Source organism: Mesoplodon densirostris, chromosome 16 (assembly GCF_025265405.1).
Source record: "Mesoplodon densirostris isolate mMesDen1 chromosome 16, mMesDen1 primary haplotype, whole genome shotgun sequence".
NCBI lineage: Eukaryota > Metazoa > Chordata > Mammalia > Artiodactyla > Ziphiidae > Mesoplodon > Mesoplodon densirostris.
The window spans coordinates 25681934-25708819 of NC_082676.1; the positions used below are offsets into that span (position 1 = coordinate 25681934).

General features: G+C 48.8%; 1 protein-coding gene across 4 annotated transcripts in view; it reads right to left on the bottom strand.

The window, feature by feature from the left end:
- Positions 1-25758, bottom strand: part of ZNF341 (zinc finger protein 341) — a 43258-nt gene extending 17500 nt beyond the window's left edge. The window contains exons 1-9 of one of the 4 annotated variants that reach the window (XM_060077695.1): positions 25719-25758; positions 19810-19920; positions 17869-18065; positions 15287-15436; positions 10312-10563; positions 6637-6832; positions 4954-5044; positions 2902-3095; positions 1976-2166 (exon numbers count right to left, since the gene is read on the bottom strand). In XM_060077695.1, coding sequence (XP_059933678.1) covers positions 1976-2166; positions 2902-3095; positions 4954-5044; positions 6637-6832; positions 10312-10563; positions 15287-15436; positions 17869-18065; positions 19810-19920; positions 25719-25749 — 1413 coding nt within the window. In that variant the 5' untranslated portion in view covers positions 25750-25758. Of the gene's footprint in view, positions 1-1975; positions 2167-2901; positions 3096-4953; positions 5045-6636; positions 6833-10311; positions 10564-15286; positions 15437-17868; positions 18066-19809; positions 19921-25548; positions 25564-25718 lie in introns of those variants that run through there. The other 3 variants (XM_060077696.1, XM_060077698.1, XM_060077697.1) reach the window with 3 other exon arrangements.
- Between the last annotated feature and the right edge of the window lie 1128 nt (positions 25759-26886).

The window sequence follows — 26886 nt, forward strand, 5'->3', positions numbered from 1 at the left end:
GCTGCAACTACAGAGTCCACGCACTCTGGAGCCCAAGCACCACAACTAGAAAGAGAAAACCCGCACACCACAACCAGAGAAAAGCCCACTAGAGAGAAGCCACGCGCCGCCACTAAGATCTGACACAGCCCCAAATAAAATAAATAAATAAATAAATAATTAAAAAAATAGTGACATGAGTAAATGCTCAGAATATAAAATTAGATTAAAAAACAAAAAGCACAAGAAAATTTACACTGAGTGAAAACAGTAAGTCTCAGAAGGCCACATACTTGACGATTCCACATATACAACATTCTCAAAATGATAAACTTATAAGGAAAGATTAATTTTAGTGGTTCCCAGAGGCCAGGGATGTTGATGAGGAGGGTGGGTGTGACTACAAAAACCCAGCACAAGGGAGTCTCTGTGGTGATGGAATCCTTCTGTATCGTGATTGCGGTGGTGACTACTCAAATTTACACAGGTGATAAAATGACATAGAACTATACATACACTTTATATCAAAGTCAGTTTCCTACTTGTGATACTGTGCTCTAGTTATGTAAGAAGTAACCATTGAGGGGAACTGACTGAAGGGTATGAGGGACCTCTCTATACCATCTTTGCAACTTCCTGAGAACCTACAATTCTTTTAAAAGTCTTTTAAAAAGCTATCTCAGAAAAAAAGCATATTTCAAAATTATATATGTGTACAGATCCCAATTATATTAAAAAAAACAGAAAATCTATAAAACATACTGCATTTTGGGCTGCATTCACGGGAGGACACATTGCAAGGTGGTTAATGACATGGGGTTTGGAGTCAAACCAACCTGGCTTTGAAGCCTGACTCCGTCACTTACTGGCAGAGTGACTTAGGATGGGTCACTTCACCTCTCTGTGCTTCAGTTTCTTCACCTGGATATACTGAAAATGCCTATCTCTAAGGTTGTTATGAGAAGTAAATAAAGTATTGAATGTAAGGCACTTAGCAGAGTACCCAGCATATAATAAATAGTAAATGTTAACCTAAACATTCTTCAGACTTTTCTGAATTTTCTAATCTTACATTGGGTATATGATACTTTTATAAGGAGAAAAAAAATAACTAATAAAGATTATTTAAAAAAATAAAGACTGGAATAGAGTTACCATATAACCCAACAATTCCACTCCTAGGTTTATACCCAAGAGAATTGAAAACATATGTTCATACAAAAACTTGTACACAAATGTCCACAAAAGTATTAGTCATAAAAGACAAAAAGTAGAAACAACTTAAATGTCTATCAACTGATAAAAGGATATTCAAAATGTGCTATATCCATACCACAGAATATTATTCAGCAATAAAAAGGAATAAAGTACTGATACATGTTACAACACAAACAAAAACATTATCTCAAAAGACCACATACTATATGATTCCATTATTAAGTGTCCAGAACAGGTAAATCCATAGAGTCAGAAAACGGATCAGTGGTTGCCTGGGGTTGGGAGTAGGGGTGTGTGACTACTAACAGGTATAAAGTTTCCGGGGTGATAAAAATGTTCTAGAATTAGTGTGGTGATGGCTGTGTAACATTATGAATAGATTAAAAACTATTAAAGTGTACACTTTAAAAGGGTGAATTTTATGGTATATGAATTATGCCTCAATGGAAAAAAAAAAGGCTGTAGTCTTAAATCCCCATAGGTAGGTTTTTAGACCCTAGGTCTTCTCAGAGGAGTAAGGATGCTTCCTGTGTCTGGTCCCTTCATTATACAACCCTTGAGAGGTGGGCTTCCTCCCCTGGGCAAGCACCATAACGGCCCAGTAAGCTGGCCCCACCCAGGCAGAACGGATGGGGAAGCTTGGTCCATCATGGTCACATGGTAGCTCAGAGCAGCCGAGGCCCACTCCTGTCCCTTTCTAGGCAGCACCAGTCAAGGCTCACGACTAGAGTAGGTGTTGCCTGCCCACCCCGACCCCTGCTCCCCGCCACCCACCTACCTGCTCGTTCTTATGCTGGGTCATGTGGGACTTGAGCTGGAAGTAGGTACTGAACTTGCTGGGGCAGAACTGGCACAGGTAGGAGCTATCGATGAGGACCACCTGCTTGGCCTCCAGCTTGTCCCCCTCCTCCTCGCCTGCTGTGGGCAAGGCCTGGGGCTGCGGGGCGCTCGACAGGGTCTGGCCCAACCCTGTGGAGAAAGCCAGGGAGGGAAGTCACTGAGAAAGGCAGAGGGAGAGCCAGGACAGAGCCATGCCTCTCGGGAAGGACTCCCAGGGCACCTCCTGCGGGCTCCCCTGCATTCGCCCCGCCACCTACCACGAGCTCGGGGTTGGATGCTGTACCTGAGGCCCTGCACTCCCACTCAGCTGGTGCGCACAGACACAGCCATTCCAGGGACCAACGTACTGAATACTTACATTCCAGAAGAGCTATGCCTCAAGGCTCCCCTCACAGGCCTTCCCCTTGGACACTCTAGACCTCTCTGTGGTTGTTAACGACACTGACCGCCACCCTAGCTGCACCCACGATGCCTCCCAGCTCCTCATTCCAGTTACAATCATTTGTTTAGTTGTCCTTCCCTCACTCTCCCTGAGGACGGGGGTCTCTGACCTCATGTCCTTAGGCCCAGTGGCCTGGCACACAGTAGGCCTCCCTCCATAAATGTTTGCTCAATGGTGGACCCTCTGGTGCCAGGCACTGTAGGAACCTTGAAAGAAATGGTTTCTCCTCTAGAGCTCGCAAGAACTCAGAGGGCACACACAGGATGGCTAAACAACGCAGTAGGGTAGTTCCAACTGGCAGGTCATGTAAAAGTGGGCATATGTTGCTTGCACATTAGCTGCCTGTGGCTGGCGCTGCTCACCCCCAGGGCTGCATAGGGAGGCTCCAGCCAGACAGCACCCAAATGGCCACTTCTACCCACCTGTGCTATCCTCATCCTCCTGCCTGCTGGGGTTCAGGGCCATGACCTGTACAGTCACAGAGTTGCGAGAAACGGTGCCACCGCTGCGTCCTGGAGGCCACACCTTGTGGGTCTGCATGTGTTTCTTGACATTAGACTTCTGGGCAAAGGCACGGCCACATGCAATGCACTGGAAGGGCTTCTCACCAGTGTGGCTGCAGACACAAGGCTTGTCAGCACCCGCGTGTCGGAACGGGACTGTGGCCTCAGCCCGGGAGCTCACAGCCACCAGGAAGATCCAGGCAGAGTGTCCAGATGCTGCTGGCCACCATCCTGACACCATGAGGACAAGTCCTCTTGCTGAGGCAGGCAGACCAGAGACAGACAGACCCTGGGCTCTCGGTGACATTACTGAGCTGCTGAATCAACCAGCCCTGGAGCTGACCTTCTCTGTGGCCATCTCACACTGTGAGATAAAACATTTCCTAATTGTTTAAATAGGGATTTCTGGTTTTTGAAGGAGAAGACATCCTAGCTGTCACAGCACAGCACTCGTACCATTATTTAACATTTTCCTTCAAATCAATGTACTTTTTAAAAACTTAATAATTTAAAATGAAGTTTCCTGTTGTTATTATATATGGAAAACCACTTATAAACACAAAGTAACAAAAAAATGCAATTATTTATAAAACAATATTATTAAGATCTATAGGTGCACCATCCAGTAAGGTAGACACAAACCACATGGAACTATTTAAACTTATTAAAGTAAAATAAAGTTAAAAACTCAGTTTCTCAGTCATACTAGCTACATTTCAAGTACTCAGTAGCCATATGCTTACTGGCTACCCTATGGACAGTGGCTATTGGGGCCTTTCCTTCTTTTTTTTTTTTTTCTTTTTGCGGTATGCGGGCCTCTCACTGTTGTGGCCTCTCCCGTTGCGGAGCACAGGCTCCGGATGCGCAGGTCCAGCGGCCATGGCTCACGGGCCCAGCCGCTCCGCGGCATATGGGATCCTCCCAGACCGGGGCACGAACCCGTATCCCCTGCATCGGCAGGCGGACTCTTAACCACTGCGCCACCAGGGAGGCCCCGGGCCTTTCCTTCTTTGCAGAAAGTTCTATTGACACACACTAGTGTAGACCAGTGGTTTTCAACAGAGATTGACTTTGCTCTCCCGGGGACATTTGGCAATGTTTGGAGACATTTTTGGTGGTCACAGCTGAGGAGTGAGGGGTGCTACTGGCATCTAATGGTTAGAGGTCAGGGATGATGCTAAACATTGTACCAAGCCTCAGGCAGCCCCCAGAGAAAAGCATGATGTGATCTAAAACATCTCAGTAGGCTGGTAGACCCTGGTCTAGAGAGAAGCTGCTGCACACCGTGGTTGGAATCTCAGGCTCTCTCTCTCTCTCTGTTATAAAAAATGAGTAAGTACGTGAGAGGCATTAAAGACAGACTACACCAAACTGAGGCTTTCTCCTTTGCCTGAAAGAAACTGAAAAGATAATTTTCTCACTATGTCTTTCAAGTCTTTTCAACACCAATATCCATAAACCACCTAAAATCATCTCATGTCCCAATGTGCCACTCTGTGAGAAACACTGAACAAGTCCACCCCTCCACTTCACAATGGAAAACCCGAGGCCCAGAGGGGCTCCTTGCAGGTTCTTGGGACAAGGGGTGTCAAGGTTAGTGAGCAGAGAGCTTGTAGAGGCATATTCACACAGCATGGCTGTCCTCGAGGTCAGCCCTTTCTGCAGAAGTGAGACTGAGGCACGCCTCCCACCCACAAAGCCCCTGTCCATTCAAGTAAATTCCTGCCCCACCTCAGCCCACTTGGACCTTCCCCATCACAGTAGGCAGGCCCCACTGATCCTTCCCACTGCTCCTGAGAAAGAAAAGGGAAAAATCATCCTGAGCTAGACTGAAGGTCTGAGAACCATGACAGACCAGATGGGGTCTTGGTCACCACCCAGACGAAGGGGCTGAGAAAGGAGCATCGCTTCCACGTGAATCCCTCAGCCTACCTCCCCCCAGGAAATGCCTGCCACACCATGCCTGGGTACCTTCGGATGTGCTGCTGCAGGTCAAAGTTTTTGGTGAATGACTTGTCACAATACGAGCACTTGAGTTTCTGAGCCTTTGGCTTCCCTGCAGCTGACCAAAAAAAAAAAGACAAAGAGGGAAGAAGGAGATGGTGAGCCTGAGGACAGAACTGAAGGTGCCAAGGGCAGCTTCCAGCCACTCTACCCCCCTGGACTTGGGGCCAGACAGCTCAGACCCTGGGAGGTCTACACCCATGGACAGGCAGGGGAAGCAGCACAGGTGAGTCTCTCACAGTGCCCAGGGGAGAAAAGCCCAGGACACGCTCTGGCTGGGAGAGTAGAGCGAACCCCTCAAAGGCTCCCTTCTGCCTTAGGATAAAATTCAACCTCTCTGCTGTGGCCTATGGGGCTCTGCATCCTCTACTTCCTTCCAACCTCATCATTCTTACCATATAGCTGCAGTGGACTCCTTGCTAACCTTGAAAGACTTTAAACATAGTCCCACCTCAGGGCCTTTGCACCTGCTGTTCCCCCTTCCCTAAAATGCTTGTCCCTCAGATAGTCACAAGACTGTTTCCTTCTCATCCCCAGATAGATAGGCAGCATCATTTTCCAGCCTCTCCCCAGTATTCTCATAGTACTCTGTTAATCTCCTTCCTAGGGTGACCCATAAATATTTATTTATTCCCTGTCTCTCCCATTAAACTGTGAATAATTAAGGGTAAGGAAATCATGACCCAAGATGCTAGATTTCCAGTTTGTTTGTTTGTTTTAATATTTATTTATTTACTTGGCTGCACCAGGTCTTAGGTGTGGCATGCGGGATCTTCCTTGTGGCATTTGGGATCTTTAGGTGCAGCATGCGAACTCGTAGTTGTGACATGTGGGATCTAGTTCCATGAGCAGGGATGAAACCCAGTCCCCCTGCATTGGGAGTGTGGAGTCTTAGCCACGGGACCACCAGGGAAGTCCCTAGATTTCCAGTTTTTGACACCAAGCCTAGCACACAGATGCTCAACACATTTGTGAAAGGAAGGAAGGTTGACTGAAACCCCCTGAAAAATTCTGAATTCCTCTGCCTTTCCCCACTACCACCACTTTTTGACATTGCCCCTAACCCCATGCTTACCATCTCCGAAGGGGTGGCAGACATCACTGCTTGCCTATTAACCACTCACCCCTTCTTCTTTCTTCATAAATCCCCTACGTAATGGGAACATCAATGTTCCTGGCAGAAGAGACATTTCCCAGCTTCCTTTGCAACTAGATATGGTCAAGTGACTAAGTGTTGACCAATGAGATGTAAGCAAAAGCATCATGCAGAACATCTGGGAGTGGGAGATGCCTCTTTTATCCTTCTTACTTTCTGGAATATGAAACTGATGACTGGATCTCCAGCAGCCATTTTACATGATGAGGCATTCTGAGAACAAAAGCCATGTTCTAGGGATGGCAGAGCAGAAAGATAGAAGAAATGTGGGTGCCTGGTAATTATATAGGCACACGATCTCCAGATTGCCTGCCTCTGGACTTAGTTCGCACAGAACAACAAAATTCTATCATTTGGAAGTCACTCTTATTTTGGATTTTCCATTACATGCAACCAAACTTAATCCTAACTATCAAAAAAGGGAAGACTGGAACCAAGCAGCCTGTGGCTAGGCCCACGCTGAGGAAAGATGCCATGGCAGGCTGTGGGCCCACCTTCGGGGAGTCCACTGGAACCTTTGGTCCGTCGGGTCTTCAGAGATGGTGGGGAGTCAAAGGTGGCCACTGCGCCCCTGGTGGCGCTGGTCATGGGGGCAGCAGGGTTTGGTCCTTTCGGTTTGAATCCTTGTTTGCCAGGACTGTACACCTGGGGGGTGGGGTATACTGGAGCCTCCACACACTGGTTTGGCACCTATAAGGACAGAACAGTCAGGGAGAGTGCCCTGGGAAGGGAGGGGAAGACCTGCCCCAGCCAGGGGGACCCTCGCTGTGTCCCTGGCTGATCTTAGCCACCCCCAATCTACATCACCATCCTAACTCCTCCACCTTGCTCAGTCACCCCAGTCATTCCCAAGACCCCTTAGAACTTCATGATGCCAGCAGGCTAGAAGGAGCTTTGGAACCAGGCTGCCTGGGTTCAAATCCTGACTCTGCCACTTATCATTTAACTGACCTTGGGCAAGTCTTTTAAACTTCTGGCTCAGCTTCCACATCTGTAAACTGGGGCTAATCATAGCACCCCTCTCACGGGGTTATGAGGATTAAACGAATTAACAAGTAAAAAGCTTAAAACAGTGCCTGGCATATAGTAAGTACCCAATCAACATTAGCTGTTGTGATTGCCATTATTATTAGTAGTAGTAGTTTGCTTGCACAGGAGAACTAGGAAGTCAGAAGGGTCTATGCCCTCACCAGCAACTCCACTTCTTAACTGACTCCACCTGATGCCAGACCAGCACACATCCCTCGGCCAAGAATTGACACTGAAGCCACAAGAAAATTACCAAATGAATTCTGAGCCACCCAAACTCAGTGACCACTAAGCTTACATCATGACACTGGGGTGTGAAGAATTCATTTACTCATTCATCTATTCAGCATTCATTGGTCTTCCTGGGCTAGCCTATCCAAAATTCCATTTCCTATCCTTCTCTGCTTTATTTTTCTCCTTAAACATATCATTATCTAATAAATTGTACATTTTACTTACTTATCTTGTCTATTATCTGCCTAGTTTTGCGAAGGCAGGGACTTTTGCTTTGCTTTTGTTTCTTCCTCTACTCCCAGGCCTAGAGCAATGCTTGGCACAGGGTGGGGACTCAATAAATATTTGTTGAATGAATGAATTCATTTACGTACGTATTGGGCATCTAATATGGCACCAGTAGGTGCTTCTGCTGGGTCTTGTCTGTCGGGCCTTGGAACCATTCCTACACCTGCTCATGCTCTCCCCTGAAATGCAGAGGTGGGAAGCTGGGAACCACATTCCCAAGCATCCTTGCCAGCACAGTTCTGAGCACAGATTAAGTTCTGCCCATGAGAAGCATCTGCATGAGATTTGGAAGGCAGAAGGGAGGTAGAGACCATTCTCCTCCGGCAGCTGTGCTGGGAGACAGGTGGGTTTGCAGTCATGAGTTTCGGAGTGGCTGGCTGAACACTACGTTCCCCTCCTGACCACTAGCCCCAAGGACAGCAGGGCAGCTGGAACCTCAGCAACAGAATCCTACAGTTTCCTCGCCTCTGGGTACAGCAGCAGTGTCCTGGTTCTAAGGGCCAAGGAACACCAGTGACGCTGAAAATGAGTGGTGCTCAACAACCCTGACTTTGGCTCCTCCAGCCCTTCCATCAGCTTTGTAAGCACCCAATTTCCTGTATTAAATCCCTTTGCCAGAAATACCTAGAGTGGTTTCAATTTTCCTGACCAATATGGAACTCAATAAATATTTGTCACAGTGAATGAATTCACTCATCGTTCAAGTCATTACTGAGCCATTACATGACTGCCACTGGGTTAGTTCTCATTATCCTCACAGCTCTGCAAGGGGAGTTCCCATTCTAGGGGAAAGGAAACTGAGGTCAGAGGACCCTATTTCAGATACCTCCTGTAGGTGTACCACAGGCCAGGCACTCTGCCAGGTGCTGAGGATGCAAAATCAAAGATGACTCAGGCTCTGTCCTCAAAGAGCACCCTCATCTACATGGAAAATAAACAATGGCAGCTACCCCTATGCTGGCCCCCTCTGCCTATGAGACCACCACCGTCCTCTCAGCATCTCACTGACTTAATTTTTTTTTTAATTGAACCAGGTCCTTTTGCGTTATTCTCCCAGGCTAGGGAAAATCCCCCTGCAGGCTCTTATAACATCACATGGCTGGTGGAGGAATTTTCCCACTGGTCTAGCTCTCTTTCCATATAGATGCTACCTTACGTGGAATGTCTATATGGCTGGATTCTAGAGTGCGTCTGAGATAATGTGACCTCAAGTGCAGGTAGTCTCTTTATATCGTAACCATGCCCCCCAGCACGGGCGTCTGGCATGGTTCTGAACCCTTAGTGCTTTGAGAGTCGACTGCTTGTAACTCAGAGCTCTTTAGCCGGGAATTAATATGGTACATATGGAACAGGCATACCTCGGAGTTATTGTGGGTTCAGTTACAGACCACTGCAACTAAGCGAATATCGCAATAAAGTCACACAAAAAGTTTGATTTCCCAGTGCATATAAAAGTTATGCTTACACTATCCTATAACCTGTTAAGTATGCAACAGCATTATATCTTAAAAAAAACAATATATATACCTTAATTTTAAAAACTTTTTGACTTAATTGCTAAAAAATGCTAACCATCACCCGTGCCTTCAGCGAGTCATAGTAATAACATCAAAGATCACAGATCACCATGACAAATATAATAATAATGAAAAAGTTTGAAATATTGCAAGGATTACCAAAATGTGACACAGAGACATGGAATGAGCAAATGCTGTTGGAAAAATGGCGCTGACAGACTTGCTTGACACAGGGTTACCACAGACCTTCAATTTGTAAAAAAAGCACAATATCTACAAAGTGCAATAAAACAAGGTATGCCTGTACATTGACTGAATGGCCTCAATTCTTTACCTCTTCTAGTACCCAGGCCCTTTACAGTGTGACTTGCAGCTTTTCCCATCAAGAGGTGGCACCTATTTCCCTACGTCTTAAATCTAAGCTGGCCTTGTGACCTGCTTTGACCAACGGAAGTGACACTGTATCACCTACAAGCCTAAGCCTCAAGAAGTCTTGAGCATTTCTGCTTGCATTACTGCATGTCCACCACTGTGGTGAGAACAGGCCTGGCTAAACTGCTGGAGAATGAAAGATGCATGCAGCAGAGCCGGGTCACCCCACCAGACTTATCCCACACCGGGCCATTCTAGAGCAGCGGATGCCAGCCAACAGACATGTGGGAGAACCCAGCCAAGATCAGCAGTTGCCAAGCTGACCACCGTAGACATGAGAAAAATAAACACCTTTTCCTATATACCACTGAGGTTTGGTGGATATTTCTTACAAGGCTATAGCTAACCAATATACCTAGCTTGTTAAAAAATATGAGACACTCACATATGTAATTTTTTGGAATCTTTTCCCCAAAAGGCAGGTATTCTCTTGACTGTCCTGAGCATTCCCTGAGGGCAGCTTGTATTTCTGCTACAACCTCTACTTCATTCCAGTTTCTCGTGGTTTGCATTTTACATTTATACGTGTAACGGCTTGATCTGGTTTTGCCCTCCACGGTATCTTTAGCGGTGTCTGGCACACAGCTGGTGTTCAGAAAAGGTTCAGGTTACCCATGATGACCATGACCAGTTTCTCCCCCTTCACCCCAAGCCCCAGCATCTGCTCACCTCCAGGGGTGGGTAGGGCTGCATTCCCAATGCCTGGATCTCCACCGTTCCACTCCCAGTCAGGGGTGCTGTGGCACTATACACCTCCACCACGCCATTCCCGCCAGGGTTGGGACGCCCGGGTGGACCCAGGCTCTGGGATGGGGTGGGTGGAGGCTGGGGGGGTGGAGGTGGAGGCAGTGGTGGAGGGGGTGGAGGAGGAGGTGGAGGCTGGGTGAGGTAGCTCGGCGCGGAGTGCATGTTCAGGCTACTCTGAAATCAGAAGAGAAAATTAAACTGCCACAGCCTCTTGATACCAGCTGTCTGATTTATCAGTGGGGAAGGACATTTGCCTTAGCCAGCCATGCGGAAAGAACAGCCACTCATAGGCAGCTCAGAGGACGGGGCTGAGAGGGGGCATGAAAACAAAGTCATGGGAGAATTCGAGGAGCCATCAGTCTGGCGTTACTATCCCTTTTCTCCATGCAGTCAGCAAAAGTGGCCCGGCTTGTGCAGAAATGAGCTCACAGAGCAGGCCTAATGTTGTTGTCTTTAGAAGGGCTTGCTTGTAGGGCTGACTCTGAACTGGCATCTGAGAACGTGCCTTGTAGAAGGTTTCCTATGTTGATAAGGCTTATTTTGCCCACCTGGGCACTGACCCTACAACAACACACCTAGACTGTTTGCACAAACAATGTGATTTATGGTGAACCCCTCCTTCCCATGTCGGGGTCCGGAATTTTGGTTTGTGGCTGGGTGCCTAGGTGACTGATCCCCAATAAAAGCCCTGGCCTTAGAGTCGTAGGTGTGCTTCCCTGGCAGAAACACTGTGCACGTGTTGCTGCTCTTTTCTGCTGAAGGAAGATGCGTGCTGTACGCAGCCCTGCCACTTCCCTCAGAGAGAACACTTTGGAGACTTGGAAGAATGTCAATTTTCTCCAGACTTCAGCTGCTGGGTCTTTTTTCCTTGCTGATCCTGCTGTGTATCCTTTTACCTAATAAACCACAGCCCTGAACACAACCATCCTGAGTTCTGGGAGTCTTTCTAGAGAGTCACCAAATGTGCTGGTGGCATGGATCCCCGAAACACAGCCAATGACTTCTAGAAATTGATTCTACAAAAATAATCAAGCAGGTGGGCAAAGATAACCATACGTGGATGGTATTCCAGTAGTTTTTATAACAGCAAAAAATGGCAACGACCTAAATGTCCTTCCATGGAAGCCTGGCTAAACAGAGGATGGTCCATCCACATGGAATGGAACAGAACCCTTTGTGGTTGTTAAAGTGATGGTGCTGATCAATATTTCATTAAAGGGTATCTCTCTTAATTGCTGTTCCTTGGGTTCCATAGTCATATATGTCTAGAGAAAAATTTGGGGTGACAAAATCAAAAGTATTTCTTTACTGCAGGAAGAACCCAGGGACAGAGCAAGGGAAGAGGCAGAATGCCTCCCTCACAGCCTGGTTTGACCAGGGATCCTTTTTCTATTGGAAAATCTCAAGGAGCCACTGTTCTAAGGAACACTTTGGGAATACTGATGTAGGGTTGTAGGCACAGAGAGAGAATGATGTTATACAAAAGGCAAAGTAAGAAAAGCAAGTTCCAGGGCTTCCCTGGTGGCGCAGTGGTTGAGAGTCCGTCTGCCGATGCAGGTGACATGGGTTCATGCCCCGGGCTGGGAAGATCCCACATGCCGCAGAGCGGCTGGGCCGGTGAGCCATGGCTGCTGAGCCTGCGCATCCGGAGCCTGCGCTCCACAACGGGAGAGGCCACAACAGTGAGAGGCCCACGTACCGCAAAAAAAATTTTTTTTTAATAAAAAAAAGCAAGTTCCAGAACAGTGCATATAGCCTGACCCATTTATATAGATGTGTGTATATATATAGATATGTACATATTTTTTTAAATTTAATTTTAATTTTTGGCCTCGTTTGGGTCTTTCGTTGCTGCACGGGGGCTTTCTCTAGTTGCGGCAAGTGGGGGCTGCTCTTCGTTGCAGTGTGCAGGCTTCTCATTGCGGTGGCTTCTCTTGTTGTGGAGCATGGGCTCTAGGTACGTGGGCTCAGTAGCTGTGGCTCGCAGGCTCTAGGGCGCATGCTCTGCAGTTGTGGCACATGGGCTTAGCTGCTCCACAGCATGTGGAATCTTCCCGGACCAGGGCTCGAACCCAAGTCCCCTGCACTGGCTAGGCAAATTCTTAACCACTGCGCCACCAGGGAAGCCCAGAAATAGCTTTTTTTTTTTTTTTTTTTTCCCTGGCTGCGTTGGGTCTTCGTTGCTGCGCACAGGCTTTCTCTAGTTGTGGTGAGCAGGGGCTACTCTTCATTGTGGTGCACAGGCTTCTCATTGCAGTGGCTTCTCTTGTTGCGGAGCACGGGCTCTAGGCGCACGGGCTTCAGTAGTTGTGGCACACGGGCTCAGTAGTTGTGGCTTGCAGGCTCTAGAGACCAGGCTCAGCAGCTGTGGTGCACGGGCTTAGTTGCTCCATGGCATGTGGGATCTTCCTGCACCAGGGTTCGAACCCATGTCCCCTGCATTGTCAGGCGGATTCTTAACCCCTGCACTACCAGGGAAGTCCCAGAAATAGCTTTTTAAATAAATATATTTAAAACATACACATCTGAGTCTTTTCTTTTCTTTTCTTTTAAATATTTATTTATTTGGTTGCACCATCTTAGTTGTGGCAGGCGGGCTCCTTAGTTGCAGCAGGCAGGTTTCTTAGTTGTAGCTCGAGGGCTTCTTAGTTGCAGGTTGCCAGCTCCTTAGTTGCAGCACATGAACTCCTTAGCTGTGGCATGCAAACTCTTTTATTTATTTGTTTGTCTGTTTATTCTTGGCTGCATTGGGTCTTCACTGCTGCACGCAGGCTTTCTCTAGTTGCGGCGAGTGGGGGCCACTCTTCGTTGTGGTGCACAGGCTTCTCATTGCAGTGGCTTCTCTTGTTGCAGAGCACTGGATATAGGGCACGTGGGATTCAGGAGTTGTGGCGCACGGGCTTAGTTGCTCCAAGGCATGTGGGATCTTCCCAGACCAGGGCTCATTCCCACGTCCCCTGCATTGGCAGGCGGATTCTTAACCACTGCACCACCAGTGAAGCCCGATATGCGAACTCTTAGTTGCGGCATGCATGTGGGATCTAGTTCCCTGACAGGAATCGAACCTGGGCCCCCTACATTGGGAGCGTGTAGTCTTATCCACTGGAATGCCAGTGAAGTCCCTCTATGTGCATTCGAAGGTCAGGAAAGCCAGACACCAAAATCTTGGCAGTATTTTCTTTGGGTAGAGAGAGTAAAGGTGATTGACTGATTGATTGATTTCCCAATTTTTTCTTTTTTTTTTTTTTGGCAGCACCATCTGGCTTGTGGGACTTCAGTTCCCCAACCAGGGATTGAACCCGGGCCCTTGGCAGTAAAAACATGGAGTCCTAACCACTGGACCGCCAAGGAATTCCCTGATTTCCCAATTTTTATTCTGTAAAGTTTCAAACCTACGGAAAGGTTGCAAAAAGAATACAATGAACAGTCTTTATACTTCATCTAATTCACCAGTTGCTACCATTTTGCCACATCTGCAATGTCTGTGGGTGTGTGTGTACACACACATACACATATTTGTGCTTTGTCAAGCCACTTGAAAGTTAGTTACAGACGTCACGACACTTTATTCCTTAAAACTGTACTCAGATGCATCGCCTAAGAACAAGGACATTCTCCTATATAACCACAATTCAGTGGTCGCACATGGGAAATTGAATATTGATATAATACTATTATCTAAAATATTCAGATTCCGGAACTTCCCTAGTGGCGCAGTGGTTAAGACTTCGTGCTTCCAGTGCAGGATGCCTGGGTTCAATCTCTGGTCAGGGAACTAGATCCCACATGCATGCCACAACTAAGAGTTCACATGCCACAACTAAGGAGCCCTCCTGCCACAACTTAGGAGCCCATGTGCTGCAACTAAGGAGCTGGCGAGGCTCAACTAAGGAGCCCACCTGCCGCAACTAAAGACCCAGCACAACCAAATAAATAATTTTTTAAATAAATAAAATAAAATATTCAGATTCCTCCAAATTCTAATCTCCCCAAGTGTCCCAGTAAGGCCTTTACCGCTTCCCCCATGCCCCACCCAATACAGGATCCAGCCAAGAATTGTAAATTCAGTCAGTTGCCATGTCTCTCTACTTTCCAGGTTAAGAATAATTTAAAAAAAAAAATTTTTTTTTTTTTTACTTTTCTATTGTGTACTTTCTAGTGTTTTTCTTTTTTTTTTTTTTTTTCTGTACGCGGGCCTCTCACTGCTGTGGCCTCTCCCGTTGCGGAGCACAGGCTCCGGACACACAGGCCCCGCGGCCATGGCTCGCGGGCCCAGCCGCTCCGCGGCATGTGGGATCCTCCGGGATCGGGGCACGAACCCGCGTCCCCTGCATCGGCAGGCGGACTCTCAACCACTGCGCCACCAGGGAGGCCCTTCTAGTGTTTTTCTAATGCACATGGAACACTTCTGTAAAGAATAAAAATAAGGGGCTTCCCTGGTGGTGCAGTGGTTGAGAATCTGCCTGCCGATGCAGGGGACATGGGTTCGTGCCCCGGTCTGGGAAGATCCCACATGCCGCGAAGCGGCTAGGCCCATGAGCCATGGCCGCTGAGCCTGCGCGTCCGGAGCCCGTGCTCCGCAACGGGAGAGGCCACAACAGTGAGAGGCCTGCATACCGCAAAAAAAATAAATAAATAAATAAATAAGAAGAATAAAAATAGGAGTCAAAACAACTGGACTGTGGCTATGAAACCCCAAAGTCATGTTCTGGGTCCCAGCTGAATGTGGCAGCTTCCCCAACCACAGCAGGGCTGGCCAAGGGGAAGCTGACAGTCCTCCTTAGCTTGAGGGAGAGCTGGGGCCAAGCCCCCTTCTCTCTACAAGATTCTGAATCTGCAGGAGTCAACATGCAGGCCTAGAATCAAGATCCCGTGAGGAAACTCGCCACCTCCTTACCTGCACAGGCGGGGGGCCCTGGGGCATGGGCTGGTCCAGGGACGTGAAGGCCGACATGGCAGACATGAGCACGTCATCGCTTACCAAGATGTTCCCCTGCACCAGGGTCTGGATCAGTGGGGATGGGGGCACGGTAATGTACGTGGAGATCTGGACAGAGAGGAGAGAGAGAGAGAGAGAGAGAGAGAGAGAGAGAGAGAGAGGAAGGGAGAGAAAGAACATGTCTGAGGCTGTGGAAGGAGGCAGATGGCATGATGCAAAAGATCTGGGTTCTGGAGTCCCACAGACCTGGATTCTATTTCCACTTCTGCTACTGCTCCCTGCCATGTGACCCTGGGAAAGTCACTCACCTCTCTCAACCTCCATTTCCTCGTCCATCAAACGAGGAGAATAAGTCACACCTCCGTGTAAGGCATATACCCTGTGACCCAGCAACAATCCTTCTGGGCCTCTATCCTAGAGAAACACTCACACCTGTCCACAGGGAGTCCACAGAAAAAGAGTACTCTGCACAGCCTTGTTTCTAATAGTGAAAAACTGGAAATAACCTTGATGTCCATCAGTAGGAGAATAGATAAAAAAATACAATATAGTCATGGATAGAATACTATAGAGAGCAAGTAAGAGGTATTGCATGGAAAATCAAATTATATAATAACATGTACATTATATATTCTCATCTTTAAAAATCAAAAACAATACTACTATGTAATTCCTGTGCATACTTAAATAAGTATGTGAAAGTATAATAATATGCTCTCAGGTTAACAGCAAGGATGAAAGGCAGACCTTACAAGAGGGTGTCAAACATGCAGTGACTATTCGTGTTTTGTTTTGTTTATTTGTTGCCTTTCTTTCCTGGCATCTTCCTAAGTCGTCTGTCTGGAGGACCCCTGGGAACAGCAGCAACTGGGTCCCTGAACCCAGAGTCCCTGCTCAAACAGGATGTCCTTGCCCTCAACCAAGCAAGGACAACCCAGGCAGTTTAGGGACACACCCCATGTCACGGCCAGGAAAGGCAGTGACACGTATTTTTACAATGTCACATGCATTAGGCTGAGACAAAAAATGGGAAATCATTTTCACGTCCATCCAATTCATTTAGGCAGAGGGATTCGTGTCTGCCCATTACCAACTGATTGTGTTCTAAAGTTTTTTCCTTGCCCAGGACTGGAAGAATTTCCCTCTCTCCTACTGAAAAAAAAAAAGGGGGAGTGGGGGGAGAGGGAACATTTTCTACTAACAAAACTCATAATCAAGGAGTGAGAAAACGACTGTTCTGTGTTAGAAGATGTCTACGGTAACTAGAAAAGTTTAAATGTACATGTCCTATGGATCTGGAGGTGAACGCTTTTATCTTGATGGCAGGAATTATGTCTATACAATGGGTGAAGATAATGTTTTAGAGGAATAAGGAGACAAGAGGAAGCCAGAGGGAAACCTGACTCCGTGACCTGGCATCCTGGGACATACCCAGCCCCCTTTATGAGGAGTCTTTAATCCCTCTGAGGTCCCACCCAGGGTGTCTTTGCTCCAGAACTGTGTTCCTGACTGAGAACTCTGCAAGCTTCTCCAGATACCCCCAGCCTGCCCTGTGACCTCCAGACTTGTATATCTGTCTGCATCTTCACTGCCTCCACTTAAAGGTCCAATGGGCATCTCAAATTCACCATGAGCAGCTGAACTCCTGACATCCCCCCGCAAACCTTCTCCTTGTTGTTTTCCCCACTTCGGTTAATGGCAACTCCAACTCTGGTCATCCTTGACTCCTCTTAATCTCACACCCTACATCCAATCCATCCACAAGCTCTGTCAGCTCCACCTTCAAAACATTTCGAAAATCTCACCCCTTCTCTCCACCTCCACTGCCACTATCCTGGTCAAGCCACCACCACCCATTGCCTGGATTTGTACAGTAGCGCCCTAATCAGTCTCCTGGATTTCTCTCTTGACTCCCATCAAAATCTACTGTCTACAGCAGCTACAGTGACCTAGTTAAAGTGTAAATCAGACTATATCCCTCTTCTGCTCAAAACCCTCCAATGGCTCCCATCTCATGCAGAGTAAAAGCCCACAGACCGACACGATTTGCCAGGATCCCCCTATTGCCTCTCTGACCTTATCACCTCTCACCCTCCGCACTCACTCACTCAGCTCTAGCCACTCTCACCTTCTTGCTGTTCCTGGAATAAAGCCAGCACGCTTCCACCTCAGGGCCTTTGCACTTGCTGATCTGGCCCCCTGGAATACTCTTCCCCAAAGTAGCTTCATGACTATTTCTCACCTCCCTAGGTCTCTGCACAAATGTCACCTCTTCACAGAGCTCATCCCAAAGCACCACATACAAAAGGGCAAAACCTCCCATCCCTGTCTTGACATCCCCTATCTCTCTGCACTTATCCTAGGAAAAGTACATCTCTACACATCTGTTTGGGTACTATCTATCTCACTCAATGCCATGAAGGCAGTGACCTGGTCTGTTTGTCCACCCCTGTACCCCCAGTGCCCACACAGTGCCTGACACACAGTGGGTACTCAAAAAAGACTTGACTAGATAAATGAACAAACGAATGGGTAAATACCTGGCGATTGGCAGGAGGCGGGGCCTGCTGGACTGCTGTGGGTGCTGCCGAAGGTGTGTAGATGCTGTTGGTAGCCAGTGAGACTGTGGCCAGGGGTGGGGCACTCCCCTGGCACTGTTCCCGCTTGTGGGTCATAAACGCCGGCAGTGAGTTGAACTGCTTCTTACACTTCCCGCAGAGAAAGACATCCTCATCATCTAGGGGTCATGCCCACAGGGCAGCAGAGGGAGGGAAATAATGAAAAAAGCAAGAAAAAAAGAGGGGGCATCACAGTGAGAAATGGGAGGCCCGTGGCTGGACCATGAGAAAGGCAAACTAACGGCATTCCACGACTCAACACGTGAGGGTCAAGCATCAACTCTGTGCTTCTTATGAGCTTTCAAACCATGCTGGCACCTGAAGGAATATCCAGCCAGGTTCGCCCAGGAATCAAAAAATTAGAAATCAGGAAATCGTAAGGTGGGTTCGCTTCAAACGTTGAGACATTCAGAATCTTTATCCTGCCTGAATTTATTCACCAGTCCCCAAATGGGCTGCATGATCACACTCCTCAGTGCCCTTGCATCCCCTGTCCTCCCTGCCAAGCTACCTCTCTCAGAACAACTCATTCTGCAAGGCTCAGCTCAGATGTCACCTCCTCCAGGAAGCCCTCCTCAAGCAGTGTTCACAGTTCCTTCCTCTGGGCAAGTCTCTCTTATCACATTTTTCCCATCACCACCATATTTCCTAAGGGAAGGAAATATCTCTTATTTATCACCATAACTACAATATTTTCTGGGCACATAGGAGGCCTTCAGTGGATGTCTGCTGAATGCATGAAAAATTAAATCAATGATTAGCTACAGTTAACACCATCCATTATTGAAGGCCCACCACAGGCCATGCACTGTGCCAAGCTCTTGATATGTTGTGGCAGAAATGTCTAATTGTCATTCAATATTCACTCTTCCTTCTTAAAAAGTAATACAAATTTTAGTGAGAAACATGGCCGTCTAGTTAAAGACCATATTTCCCAGACTTTTTTGCAGCTAGACATGTCATGTGACTGAATTCTGACCAATAGGAGAAGAGGAGAAGTATACTATCTACACAACTTCCTCCTAAAAGGAAGGGGTATGACTTCTACTTCTTTCTTCCCTTCCTGTTGGCTGGAGTGTGGAAATGAAAGTGGGAGGTTGGAGCAGCCATCTTGGACCGCATGCTGAGAGCAGCAGAGCCATATGAAAGAAGAGGTCTGAGTCATCAGGACTTATGCAACAAAGAAATAAACTTTAATCTTGTACAAACCACAAGAAACTTGCACTTCTTATTTATGACAGCTAAAACCAAATCCCAAGTACCCTCACAAGATTCCTATGAGGTAGGACTATTATCTCCATTTTACAGATGTGGAAACTGAGGGCACAGAGAGGTTAACTCACTTGCCCAACGTCACAGAGCCAAACTATGGGAACAAGGATTCAAACTCAGGTGTGTGTCTCTCTGTCCCCAGCATGGTTCCCAAGTACTCAAAAATCTTTGTAGAATGAATGGATGAACACACAGGCTCACACAGGGCTGTAAAGGAAGTTCCTTGCCCTCTCTGTGTCGCAAGGGCCTGGGCTGTAAATTGGAGACATTCATGCTTAGCCTCATAGAGGGGAAGCTGAGAAATGACTTTGGGTCGAAGGTACAAGCATTGCTAAGCATCGGGGCTCCTAGTCATTCTCTGTCATGATCCCCACATTCACTAAGTGACTGAAAAAGACTGTCCTCAGAGCTAAGCAGAGAAAAGTCTGAGCCTGAAGATCCAGGCTGGGAGGAAGGGGAGAGGCTTCAGACATGAGAGGACAACCTGGGAACCACAGTGGGCAGTTCACTCCCACACCCCCTCATCAGCCCCACCTGTTTTCACAGGAAGTTACTTACCCTTCCCACTGGTGAACCTGAGCAGATACTCACCCAGTGGCTGGATAGCAGGGGGTGCATTGACGCTCTGGCCTGTTGGATCAGGAACTGCTCCTTGGCCATCCAACAGTGACTGGACAGCTAGGACAGTCTGATTGTCCATTCCTGAAGAAAGAAAAGCAGCCTTTCTGGAAGGTGGGCCCAGCATCCCACTCTGACTTTACCCTTACAAGCCAGACCCATTGCAAGGCCCCCATGGCAAAAATGGGTGTCTGTGCCCTGATATGCTTTCTCTACAACTTCTATTGCAGTAGAACCCAAGATTTTTGGCTGGGAACATGGCCCCAGAATAAAGATTACACTTCCCAGCCACTCTTGCAGCTAGAGAATGTCTAAGTTCTGGTCAACGGGAGCTTTGGGGAAGTTTTCTTAAAAGCTGCCTGGCGAGGTGCCCTGGTGGCGCAGTGGTTGTGAGTCCACCTGCCGTTGCAGGGGACACGGGTTCGTGTCCCAGTCCGGGAGGATCCCACGTGCTGCGGAGCGGCTGGGCCCGTGAGCCATGGCCGCTGAGCCTGCGCGTCCGAAGCCTGTGCTCCGCAACGGGAGAGGCCACAACAGTGAGAGGCCCACGTACCGCAAAAAAAAAAAAAAGCTGCCTGGCATGTGACCCCCTTCTTTGTCCGATACTCCATCCTGCTTCCTAGAACAAGAAGATGATGGTGGGAACTCTAGCCACCATCCCAGATCATGAGGACAAGGGCACTACAGGGCAAAAGACTGGAAAGATTCTGGGTCTGTGAGGACCTTGTAGAACAAAGCCACTGTCACAGCTCTAGACTGACTTTTTCTGGACTCCCACATGAGAGAAATAAACTTCTAGCCTGTTTAAGCCACTGCTAGGTGGGCTTCTCTCTTACTCATGGCTGAATCTAATCCGAAATGCAACCACCCCTCTGGAAATCATGTTACTAAGTCTTCCCCATCCACACCCCACAAATCCTACAAGTCTGTTTGCACTTAGGCTTCTCTTGTTTTCCAATATGTGCTTATTTTTTCAGTTCCTCAGTAAACAGCGTAATCTGGATTGTGGTCGGGGGGACTCTTGAGAAGCTGACTATGTCCATGTTTTCCAACCAGTTGTCACTGTTGAGGTTCTCAGTAGTACACTGTCCAGCCGTGTCACCAGCTGGAAGACAGGCCTCCTCACATCTAAGTGGGCACCAAGGCACACTGCCTCCCTCCCCAATAACCCAGAGGGCGCCTCCTTCTCTCTGTCCTCACAGCCGACCTCTCACCTGGACACCTGCCCCAGCTTCTAACTGAAAGGCAACTAGAACCATTAGCTCCTGCAGCCAAACTGAGTGCATACTTTCCCCGGTCACAGGGCAGGTTGTGTGCCTCCTGAGGCCAGCCCTTCTCTCCATCTGCTCCAGCTCCTTCAGAAGCCGTTTTCCACCAGCTGGCCCATCTCACACTGTGCCCACAACTTCTCCTTCCCAGCAGCGGCTACACACACTCAGGTTTCTCTAGAATGGCCTCCCTCAAACTCATGTTCTCACCTCTCCTCCCTTCAACATCAAGCATCCGATGCGAGTTGGCTACACCCTCCATCTCCTCTGCCCACCTCCCAGTCCTCCTCCACCCACTCCAGTGGGGCTTAAGCCCCCATCATTCCACCAGAATCACCAAAGACCACCTGGCAGCAGCAGACATTCTTTCTTGAAACACTCCCTTCTCGGGCTCCAGGGCACCACCCTTCCTGGGTCTTCTCCTACCTCTCTGCTCACTCTTTCCCAGCCTCCTTTACTCTCTTCTCCTGTCCATCCCTTAAATGTTTCTATTTTTGAAGGCTTCCTTCCATCTGGCTCTCTCTCCTCTCCCTCTTACACTCTCCCTGAGAATCCTCACTCGCCCTCATTTAGTTCTCCCTAATATCTGGAGTTTCAAACCTGGGGTTCATGCTCCTCCAGAAGGAGCTTCAGTAAATCTTCTATCATCTAATGCAAAACTGTATGTCAGCATTTGTGTGCAAATCTGTACATGAATGTTCATAGCAGTTTTATTCATAATAGTAAAAAACTGGAAACAAGTCAGATGTCCTTCAGTGGGTGAACAGTTAAACAAACTGCAGTGCATCCATACCACAGAGCGCTGCTCAGCAATAAAAAGGAGCAACCTATTGATACAAGCAACAACTTGGATGAATCTACAGGGAATTACAAGGAGGGAAAAAAGCCAATCTCAAAGGGTATATACTTTATGATTCCAATTACATGACATTCTTTTTATAAATTTATTTATTTATTTATTTATTTATGGCTGTGTTGGGTCTTCGTTCCTGTGCGAGGGCTTTCTCTAGTTGCGGTGAGCAGGGGCCGCTCTTCATCGTGGTGCGCGGGCCTCTCACTGTCGCAGCCTCTCTTGTTGCGGAGCACAGGCTCCAGACGCGCAGGCTCAGTAGTTGTGGCTCACGGGCCCAGTTGCTCCGCGGCATGTGGGATCTTCCCAGACCAGGGCTTGAACCCGTGTCCCCTGCATTGGCAGGCAGACTCTCAGCCACTGCGCCACCAGGGAAGCCCTACATGACATTCTTGAAATAATAATATTTTAGAAATGGAGAACAGATTAGTGTGGTTGCCGGACATCAGGGATGGGGAGCAGGGGAAGGAGGTGGGTGGGGCCATAAAAGGGCAACATCTTGTAGTGATAGAACTGTTCTGTATGTCGACTGGTTATAATACTACAGGATAGTTTTACAAGATGTTACATTGTGGGAAACTAAATAAAGGATAAATGGAATCTCTCTGTATTATTTCTACAACTGCACGTGAATCTACAGAAAAAAAAGTATTTCAAAATCAAAAGTTTAATTTTAAAAAAATATTGGGGGCTTCCCTGGTGGCGCAGTGGTTAAGAATCCGCCTGCCAATGCAGGGGACACGGGTTCAAGCTCTGGTCCGAGAAGATCCCACATGCCGCGGAGCGACTAAGCCCGTGCGCCACGACTACTAAGCCTGCGCTCTACAGCCCACGAGCCACAACTACTGAAGCCCGCGTGCCTAGAGCCCATGCTCCACAAGAGAAGCCACCACAATGAGAAGCCTGTGCACCGCAACGAAGAGTAGCCCCCGCTCCCCGCAACTGGAGAAAAAGCCCACGCAGCAACGAAGACCCAACGCAGCCAAAAATAAATACATAAAATAAATAAATTTATTTTTAAAAATATATTGGGACTCCCTGGTGGTCCAGCCTGGGTAGGACTCCATGCTCCCAATGCGGGGGGCCTGGGTTCAATCCCTGGTCGGGGGAGCTAAATCCCACATGCATGCTGCAACTAAGATGCTGCATGCTGCAACTAAAACCCGGTGTGGCCAAAATAAATCAATGACTATTTTTTTTAAATAAAATAAAAAATACTGCCTGTCAAAACTATGGAGACGATAAAAAGATTAGTGGTTGCCGGGGGTGGGGGGAGGGATGAACAGGCAGAGCACAGAGGATTTTTAGGGCAGTGAAGCTACTCTGTACGGTAATATTACAATGATGGATATACATCATTATACAACTGTCCGATAGAATGTACACCACCAAGAGTGAAACTTAAGATAAATTATGGACTTCGGGTGGTTATGATGTGTCAATGCAGGTTCAGCCTTGGTAACAAATGTACCACTCTGATGAGTTATGTTGATTAAAGGGGAGGTTATGAATGTGTAGGATCAAAGGTACACAGAAAGTCTCTGTACCTGCCTCTCAACTGTGCAAACCGAAAAATGCTCTAAAAAAATTAAGTCTTTGAAAAAAATGCTGTCTATGTAAAACTCAAACCAAGTGTGTCATTCCCCACCCCTGAGTTTGTTCCTCTCCTAGTAACCCTCATCAATAAGAAAAGGGTACCACTGTCCACCCAGCTAAAGCCCCTGGGGCACCCCTTAACCTTAAGGGATGCTTCCCTTAACCTATCTCCCTTCACACCCTGACTTCCGGTCCTTCAGCAAGTCTAGCCTATTCTGTCTCCCAAATATCTCTCAGATCCACTTTTCCTCCATCCCCATAGCTGTCCCCAGAGCCCAGGCCACTATCAGTTCCCAGCAGAACAGCCACAGTGGTCTCACCTCCCCACGGCCACTCTGACCCCTCCTGTCTGTTCTCAGAGCAGCCAGGGTGAACTTTATAAAACATACGTTAGCTTGTGCAGCTCTCCTGCTGAAAACCCTCTCTTAGTTCCACACTGATGCCAAGATAAAGTTCAGAAGCCTCATCTCTAGCTGCTCACATGAACTTCTGTGAATCCTAGACCTCTCTCCCCACCAGGGCTTTGCAAATGCAGTCCTCACTGCCTGGGTCATCTCTGGACCCCCACAGTTCTGCTGTCCTTCTCCTAGCCCAGGACACAGTCCCGGGAACTGATCTTTCCTTTACGTTCTTCATCACTCAATACAGGAACACATTCTTGGAGTGAAAATTCAAGCACTGAGGAAGTCCATGAACCTAGAGAGAAAGCAGGCCTCACACCATCCTGTTGGCCTCCCAGAGGGAGCCACCAATGACCCTGGCCTTCCATATCCATCACCCATCACAGCACTGAACACCAGCTGAGGTTATCTTTACTGTTTACCTTTTCTATAATTCTATAATGTCTACATCCCTTACCGAGTATTCCTGAAACTTAACCTTCCCAGATGTGGGGAGGATTACACATTTCGTGGTGAGAGAGCTGATCCTGCAAGATGTTAAGAGACACAGCTGAGACCTCCTGGGGAGTTGCTGGACTCAAAGCCTCAGCCACATACCACTAGTCCAGTCTACTTTCAGTTTGCACTCTAATTATGTGTATACTCATCTCATCCCTCCAAGAGCATTCTTGGGTCTCTATCCCCCTAGCATCAACTCTGTGCCATGGCCCTGAATTCTCTGAGGCTTCCTTTCCAACTCCTAGCAAGTGTACATGGAGGCTCTCAGTGTTTGCCTGTCTCCAAAGCTCACAATTCCCAGAGCCTGAGGACCATTCACATCCTAGGATCTCGCAGAGCATGCGACAACCAGTCGGTGCGGTGTTTGCTTGTTTGGGTCTGGTAACTTGGCATCCCGGCCAACCACACCGTTGGCACCCATCCTTTCTTGGTCTGGGTTTATAATACTCTGCACCCCATAATGGTGCACAAAGCAGTCACCCCGTGTTTTCTGGTGTCCGTCCAAGGCCTGGCCTTGCACACAGGTGGCGCCGATCCTTTCCTGGTCTGAATTGAAGACACTATGTCAGAGCGCGAGGCACACATTTGGCGCTCAATACAAGTTCTTAATGGTCAGGACCCCTGGCTCAGCCCGTCTCCCCCGCAGCCGCTGCTGCACCACGGTCCCCCTGGATGCAGCCCTATGCAGCCCTACGCAACCCTCGCGTCCGCGGTGCAGCCATGCTCGCCTCGCGGTTCCCGTCCTGGCTTGCACACCACCCCCCGGCTGTTCCCTCCAGGAAACTGCCCCCCAGCCCCAACCGCGCGCCGCCCGGGCCCTCGCGGCGGCAGCTGTTCCGGTCCGAGGCTCCCCTCCCGCTGCGCCAGCCGTCTACGGCTGTTCCGCTCTCGGTGCTCTCCCCCAGGGCCTCCTCTCTCCCGCTGCGCCTGTCCGGTTGAACGCACCACCCTAGCCCCCCACCCGCCGCCGCAGCCGCCGCAGCCGCCGCCGCCGGGCCTAGGCTCCCGCGGCTGTTCCGGTCGCGAGATGCACCCCCCCCACCACTGAGCCTCAACTCCGCTTCTGTTCAGGCCTCACTGCTCCCCAACCCCTGCCGACCTCCGCTCCCGCGGCTGTTCCCATCCGTGGCCCTCCCGCCCCGCTGGCTGTTCCGGCCCGGCGCCCTCCGCCCCGCAGACGCCACGCGCCCTGGGCCCCGCGCTGCGAGTTCGCGGCGGGAGGGGGCGCAAGGCGGAACAGCCGCCTCCCCAGTCCCCGCCGCCGCTCACCCTCCAGGGCCTCGAAGATCGTCTGCGCCATTTTGGAGCCGCCGCCGCTGGAGTCCGAAGCCGGGCTGCGCGAGCATTGTGGGAGCCGTGGTGGCGGCGGCGTCGGGGCCGCCAGGGGGCGCCCTCCTTCCTCCTCGGAGCCCCTCCACCATCCCGGAAAACCAGGAATGGCTCGCGGGACCCCCAGCATCCCGGGGCTCCCCCAGCCCCACCTGGATAACCCAGTTATTGGACACGTGGACCCCTATCTCTGCAGCATTTTGATACCAGCCAGGGTTCTTGGCTTTCCCCAATGAATGGAAGTTGACTAGAGGCCAGATAAGAAATTCAGGCAAGGCTTTATTGGGGCCCTTGCTGCAGCAGGGGGGAGGGAGAGCAAACGACAGGTTCCCTTGCTGCTTGTTGGGGGGGGGGCAAGCTTGTTCCTTATATGGGGTGAAGGTAGGGCTGTGTCCAGGGGTCAGGCAGAGGGGTGGCTTAGGTGTTTTGTCCACCCCTTAGGTGGTATTGTGTGCAAGGGGACATGTGCAGTACCCTGCTTTTGCTCCCAACACCCAGTTTTTGTTCCTGGTTCTTCACAAATGGCAGTTGGGTTTTTTTGTCTTTTTGTATCTTCTGGGTCCAGAATTTGCCCCGACTGTGCATGCATGCACAGTTATTTTTAGTCCCATATAGTTTCTTTGTATTTTGTTGCTCAGGGAGACAGGTGTCCAGTTGCAAGCATTGCAGCATTGCAGCAAAGGGTCCCAGGTCCCAGTCTGTCTCAATTTGAACCCCTAACTTTGTGCACTGACCCCATCCCTGTTGCACACAGGCACCTCCCAACCCTGTTTTCTGGACCTCCAGCCCCACCACACTGAACCTGACTCCAACTCTGTGATACAGACCTCTGTCCAATTGCCTGAGACCCCCATCTCTGCAACAGGGACTGAATATTTCCACTGTACAGAGTAACAGGGAAGAGCAAAATCTGACTCCATGTTGGATCTGTTCTTTTACTTTAACCTTTGCTTTTGGATGCTTTTGTTACTATCATCACTAAGAGGATGCTGTCTATAGCTGTAAGCATACATAATGGCTTACCTCGGGGAACCCTGCCCCTCTGCCTGAATGTTAAGGTGCCTTTGTTCAGCTCACAGGAAGACATTCAGACCCTACCCACCTGTGA